The following is a 6943-nucleotide window of genomic DNA, read 5'->3' as shown; positions in this document are numbered from 1 at the left end:
TTTACCTGTCAAGTCTGTACTTGGCGGCAGTGACATACCCTGCATTCTTGGAGGAGTGTCTGAAGGGGAAGAAGGGGAAAAAGTTCGACACAACGCCAACTCGTGACATGCTAGTGTTATTCTAATAAATGTGTGTGATGCTTGCGTTCAATATCAGTGCGTGTAAAGTTTAAACCGGGTGAATTACCTTTTTATTCCGAGAAGGAGACGTGGGGAAACGCCCGTGAAAGCATAAGTACTTAATTATGACATCACTGGGCCTGACTCACAGCTGGGAGAGTCACCGCATCAGTTTCAAACTTGCCATGAAAAAATGAATCACACCCAGAGAACGCCGCGGAAACTGGCGGCCATTTTGGGTCGCCGGACATGTTTTCCCCATTGAAATTAACGAGAGGCCGAGCCTAAATGTCGAAGCAACTAGCCCAGTGCCGTTTGCCCTTTCGGTCACTGTAAGACACGCCCACGCTCCATGTTAGCGAAAACTACCAATCATATTTGAGTATACTCCTGAATGACAGCAGTGTTAGCCAATCCAAAAGGTTTTTAACCGAATTGGGCGGTCAATTATATGTCTGTCATGTAGGGTGTCGCCGTGCGGACTGCTATTCCAGAGACGACGGCGGTCGTCTTACTTTAAGTTCCTAATCTCTCCGAGAAAAAAAACCCTCACCAACTTTGCAGTCAGTGCATTTGCTACACTTTCACCTTGAATTCCCATTCGAAGGTTTCTCGGTTGAGCTGGAAGCTGGGCACTGGAATGACGGGGTGTGCCGAGAATTTGAATTAGCTCGCCGTTAGTATGAAGAAAGAGTGAGTCGGGGTAGAGAGGAGCCATTTTGTCCCGACTGTGTGGGAGAAAAGAAAGTGGAAAAGAGGAATCGCGCGGGACGATCTCACGTTGTCGCTACCTTTTCTCTCGCTTTCAAGGGGGAAAGAGTTGAACTTTTGGAATATCACTTCTCTGACGCGTTTTATTTTGTGGTGGTATTTAGCCAAGTAGCTTGCCAAAGCTAATCAACAAATCACAGGTTGCAAACTGTCAAAACCGGGGCAGGTGGTCAGGTTGGCATCGGAACTGGCTTCAGACTCCACATAGGCGTGTTAGATTTGTTTTTTCTTTTTGTGTGTGTATCGGAGCGGGTACATACAGTTTTCAATGGCTAAGAAGACGTACGACCTGCTATTCAAGCTGCTTCTCATCGGAGATTCGGGCGTGGGAAAGACCTGTGTGCTGTTCCGCTTCTCTGACGATGCCTTCAACACAACCTTCATCTCCACCATAGGTAACCAACCATAACAAATGCAATATTGTCACGTCGATTTGCTTTTATTGACTCTGACTCGCAGGTCCGTTTGGTTAGCCATCGCGCTGTTAGCCTGCTCTGGACTGCTCAGGCCTGCACTGGTTAGCCGGGAGACAAGTTGTGCAATTTTGAAAACTCTTAAACTTAGATAACCCCTGCTCGAGGTGACGGGGATATAATAAACACGCCATAAAACTTGTTGGTTAAGACTGACTGTTAGGCAATGTATAATTAGGTAAGCTGTCATTTGTGACATTGCAAGCTAACAAGGCTAGTGGGGGCAATCGCCATAAACATTTGAGCTGTCAGTATATTATATAAGGAGCAGTGACATCGTAGCTAATGCTTTATTTGCAGCGTATTAATTGCTTAACGTTATATGGACCTCTCTGGATTCCATTAGGTACAGATGACACATATTCATACTAAATTATCTCATGATTATTCCTCGGAATGTATCTCAATGGCAGCTTCTGCTCTAAGGACAGCAATGAATCTTTTATTTGGCATCTATGAATGGTATCACACTGTTGATGCAACAAAATCTTTCAATATAGAGCACTCGTTTTATAAGGAATGTGGTCATATTAATTTATAATAAAGTATCTCCTGGTTTTGTCCCAATACCAACAATTATACAATTGTCATGCCCATATTAGCCAAAGGTCTGCAATTGTGTGGAGACTTATTTTTACTGAGAAGAAAACAACATATCAATGAAGGTAATTTCCTTCACCATTAAAAGTCTTACAATTCTAGGAAACTGCAGTCCCCTATCGGTTGGTAGTTGGAGCATCATATTGATGCCTATACAAACAGAAGGATTACAATGGCGGGTGCACCTTGTTTATAGAGCCCTGCATCTTTTTTCAAATCTACGCACTAAACTGAAACAGAAATTGGAGTGTAGTGTTTTGTTTAGTTGCATGGCACAGATACAGTGCCACTTCTCAAAATACTCTCAGTGGAAACCCCCCTTCTCTTTAGTAACGCATCCTTATTTCCAGGCCTCTGAATAGCCGTCGGTCTTGTTCGGTAGAGTTTATTTCAGTTTAATTAGATGCGGAACATTGTGCATCCTTTAAAGTTGAGTCTGCGCATACTGTAAAGCTTAAACAGCCGGCAGTGCGTGTGCATTCTGTTGTTTTATTATTGATGTTGACCTGATCGATATTATCCTGAGCAACCTAAACAGATGCGGGTGCTGTACCATTTTAGTCACTACGAGACCACGTTTTTCCCCTTTGCTCTCGCTCGTGCGGTATGCTCGGTTTCTCGTATTTGGTCACTTTTAAATTTGCACAACTTTTAGGATGTTTACATTTTGCCTCTTCCTCGACCCCGCTTTTTTGAAACCCAACTATTCCCCTTCCGCCCTCTCTGGGGTGTGCTTAATACTGGGTGAGTCACTCTTTGGCAGCCGCTTGCTTCATTATGGCGTGGCCCTGCCCCTCAAAGAGCACAGCTGTTTCTTGAACTTGTAAACCGAGCACAATCTTTTTTGCTTTAGCTGAAGTGACAGCTCAGTTCTTTGGACAGGAAAACAACACTTGTGGGCCAAAAGTCATCGGCTGTCCCTCCCGTGGCTTCGCGACCCCTACAGAAGAATAACACTCATTCGAAATTGAATTACTTTGCTAAATATTGTGGTCGCGGTCATACAGCGATTCTGTCCACGTGTCCAAATTTGCAGTCTTTGCACATGTGTGAGTGCCATTTTTTAAACGGGTGGCTAAGTTTCATCAATGTGTTTCTTTTATAGGAATAGACTTCAAGATCAAAACTGTGGAACTACAAGGAAAGAAGATCAAATTACAGATCTGGTGAGTCACTTATGGCATAGGTGTAAGTAAACATGCAATTAGCTTTCTTCCACCAAAATAGTGCCGTGAAAGCCAGGTTTGCGCCACATTGCTAACATCGGTTAGCCCTGACAATGCTTCTGTTAACATCACGGATGAACCGCGACTGCGCATGTGTGTCACGGACAGGCGGTATAATTCTATGGCTTGCTTCATGAAAACTTCTCACGCAGAATTAGGCCAAGCTGCTGTAGTTCAGGTCGGGAAGTGAAAAAGCAGAACTGTTTTTGACATTTTTATGCATTTACTTTGCTTGACCTTTAACATTCCACTTAGGAGTGTTGTTTCAGTTCCCCACATTGTTAAATAATGATACTGAATCGATGTATCATCACATGAACATTTTACCGATCCTCTGTCTTTGGATTGGAAAATATGGACAATATTTCATATCTCTATATCAAGTCTATCTTCATCGAGATGAATATGCCATACATGTACAGCGGTACTTCTAACACACGACATGGTTTTGTGCGTTGCTAAAATGCACAATTGACATTTCCTGTATGAATAATTCCTTTGACCTCCTTTTAAGAAGGTTCGAGACAATATGCCAGTGTTGTCGAGATAAACCTGAGCACCCACATCTTCCGTTACATGTCTGTGTGGCTACAACAATAGAAAAAAATAAGTCACACAATTATCAGGTTTGTTCCGCTACTGTACTTGTCGAAACATGAAAAACGCATCTTTTGAATGACTTTTGGTCATATTAAAACTTAGAATCGTGTGAGTTTAACCAAATGAAAGTCTCCAAATTTTATTAGCTAGGATCTTCTTTGCAAGCAGTGATAGATGAATGTTGACAAATTTTCCATCTTTCAGGGGAGCTAGTGTAGACGTGTGGGCAGCCTCTGTGTGTGTGTGTGCGCGCGTGTGTGTATGCGAGTTTCAACGTGACTTGTCAGATTACCACAGTGGGGTGAAGACATTATTGGAATGTGAAGCACCATTTATAATTGGTTCTCCTTTTTTCTCTCATTCTTGACAGGAGTGTTCTTTCTTGTAGGGCATAAAATGAATATGACTATTATCTGCCTCTGGTGTCCAGAGTTATTAAAGTACAATAAAATAAAATAGGGTGACATATGTGTGTCATAACAATGGCCTTACATAGCGCTTAGAATTTTGTGTATTGAGTTGCTTGCTCTTTGCAGGAAGGAAATGGTTGTACTTGCCACACCTTGTGATTTTTTTTTTTCCACATCACCCCCTCATAGAGCTGTTTACAATTTTATTCATCCACGTTATGTAATGAAGGGTTTCTCTTATCCTAGTTCTTGTTATTAAGAGTGTCATTTGAATGTGTGTTTACACAGGGACACAGCAGGGCAGGAACGGTTCCACACCATCACCACCTCCTACTACAGAGGGGCCATGGGCATCATGCTGGTCTATGACATCACCAACGGCAAGAGCTTTGAGAACATCAGCAAATGGTTGCGCAACATTGATGAGGTGAGACTTGCCGTGTTTAAGAAACGTTTTAGGCCACCTGCCACAGATTTGTATGGTCGGACCTTAACAAATTCATGCTACAATTTGGGATTTTTTTAATGTTCAAAATAATTGAAGTTAACACTATTTTTATGTTTTCAGCATGCAAATGAGGATGTTGAGAGAATGCTACTAGGCAACAAGTGTGACATCGAGGACAAGAGGGTTGTACAAAAAGCCAAGGGGGAGCAGGTAAGACTTCAATAAGCATGCAAAAAACACCCCAAATCTGGTTTGAAGGGTTGAATATAGTGAAACCCACCGCCGGTATTTACGGGAATCAGTGCTACCTGATCTGTGCTCCACGCTGAAGATTGACTAAGCCAATTTATTTTTGGACAAGCACCCTTTTGAAGGTCAGCGGTCTTTCTTACTCGCTCTTCTTGTCGTCAACCCAGATTGCGAAGGAGCACAACATTAGGTTTTTTGAGACCAGCGCCAAGGCCAACATCAACATCGAGAAGGCCTTCCTCACGTTAGCGGAAGACATCCTCAGAAAGGTGTGTATCCTTCGGGGACTTTGGATTTTCATACACCGTGACATTGCTCACTCCACCTCATATTAGTCACAAGAGTGTAACTAGGAAGTAGACTTGCTGTCTCGACTAGCCAAGTGATAAGCCAATCAATTGGCACCAATCCATCAAAAGCGCCTTTTGTTGCTCACCTTAATGATGGCATGTCTCTTCCAGACGCCTGTAAAGGAGCCCAACAGTGAAAATGTGGACATCAGCAGCGGCAGCGGAGGGACGGGCTGGAAGAGCAAGTGCTGCAGTTGAACAACTCGCACCGACACACGCATTCACACACACACGTGCACGTACCACACCCTCTCTCTTTCTCTAACGTCTAACTCTCTGACCCTCTAACCCCTCTCATGACTTTTCTCGCACACTCACCCTTATCAGAATTAAACAATAAACCACTTCATTCGTCATTCAGCTAACCCACCCCCTATCCCTTCATCTTTTTCCACGCTCCACCTCATGAGCTCCATTCATGTTTCTTGTCGTTTTGTTTTAAAGATTATTCTGAAGAAAAAAAAAAAAGTTAAAGACAAGCTCATATTTGTAATATTTCCTTGGCCTGAGCTCAGCTCCCCCACCCCCCCAGCGGCCCTTTTTGGACACTCATCGTCTCCCCAAGTGTTTGCTCAATTACAATTGTTACCAAGTGACAGAGGTTGTGGCGAGCTCTTTTTGTAATGCGGGGATTTCTTTTGTCCTGTGCCTTATACGGAAGACAGGGGCGGGGCTGTGTCATGGGCGGAGCCACACCCACCCATTGAAATTACACTTTACTAAATCGTTGTCAGTTTGCGCTCCCCGTGCGGAGTCGAGCTGATGCAGAAGCGTTTGAATTTCTCCTTCGGCCAAGAGAACGGCATTATGTCCTGTTTTTCAATGTTTCATTTTTACCTTTATGATTTATTTGACAGATTTTGTTGTTGGTTTTCTTTTCCCAATTTGGGTTACTGTTTGTTTCCTGCATGCAGATTTCTTTGGGTTGGAAGCGTTTCTGTAACATTATGAGGTATGCCACTGGGTAACTTTGGGCGGGAGGTTCACAAGTTCTCTTTGGAAATTCAAACAGTTTTGCAGATCCATTAAAATAAGCTTGTTTAAGTTAACTTGTTTGTCTTTAGTGTCGTGTTAGTCTCATGTCTAATTGGACCTTGCAAACATAAATACCAGTCAAACATGACGTGTACTTACATACTGCAGATTAACATATCTCTACAATCCTTTTCACGATTGCTTTCTAAATTATTCTAATTGGACAAAAATATTCTAACAGCAATAATTCAGTAATAGTTATTGTTGATTAATTTCTTTCAAGCCTGTCACTGACTTTTTCAACCGAACAAGTGTTTCAATTAGCGTTCAACTGTCATGCGGGTATAAAAAGAAATTAACCGCTGTTTAATAAAACAAAATGACTCTCCCTTTGAAGAAGCCTGACAGACATACAATGCAAAGAACAGGAAAGGCGACTGCCATCTTGTGGCCTTTAATATCTGTAAAGCAGTGGTCCCCAACCTTTTTAGCGCCATGGACCGGTTACGTCAGGGGTGTCAAACTAATTTTTTTCGCTGGCCACATCGTAGTCATAGCTTCTTTCGGAGGGCCATTATGACTGTCAACCCAAATAAATGTATGAGCACCTCATATTATATACAGTAAAAGCTACAAAACAAACTGACAAATAACATTTTCAAATCAGATGAGTAAAAACTGGTCAAATATTTTTAAGAAATAAAGGGTTAAAAGTGAAGAC

General features: G+C 42.5%; 1 protein-coding gene across 1 annotated transcript; it reads left to right on the top strand.

Moving 5' to 3' along the window:
* The first annotated feature begins 582 nt into the window (after positions 1-582).
* Positions 583-6296, top strand: rab10 (RAB10, member RAS oncogene family). Its single transcript, XM_037244386.1, has 6 exons — positions 583-1286; positions 3070-3130; positions 4489-4627; positions 4769-4858; positions 5065-5166; positions 5359-6296. The coding sequence occupies exons 1-6, from the start codon at positions 1160-1162 to the stop codon at positions 5443-5445; spliced, it is 606 nt and encodes a 201-aa protein (XP_037100281.1). The 5' UTR covers positions 583-1159; the 3' UTR covers positions 5446-6296.
* Positions 6297-6943: the final 647 nt, after the last annotated feature.

Source organism: Syngnathus acus, chromosome 24 (genome assembly GCF_901709675.1).
Source record: "Syngnathus acus chromosome 24, fSynAcu1.2, whole genome shotgun sequence".
In the NCBI taxonomy this organism is placed as follows: Eukaryota; Metazoa; Chordata; class Actinopteri; order Syngnathiformes; family Syngnathidae; genus Syngnathus; species Syngnathus acus.
The sequence above is the reverse complement of the archived record's forward strand: the minus strand, read 5'-3'. Positions and strand labels throughout refer to the sequence as shown.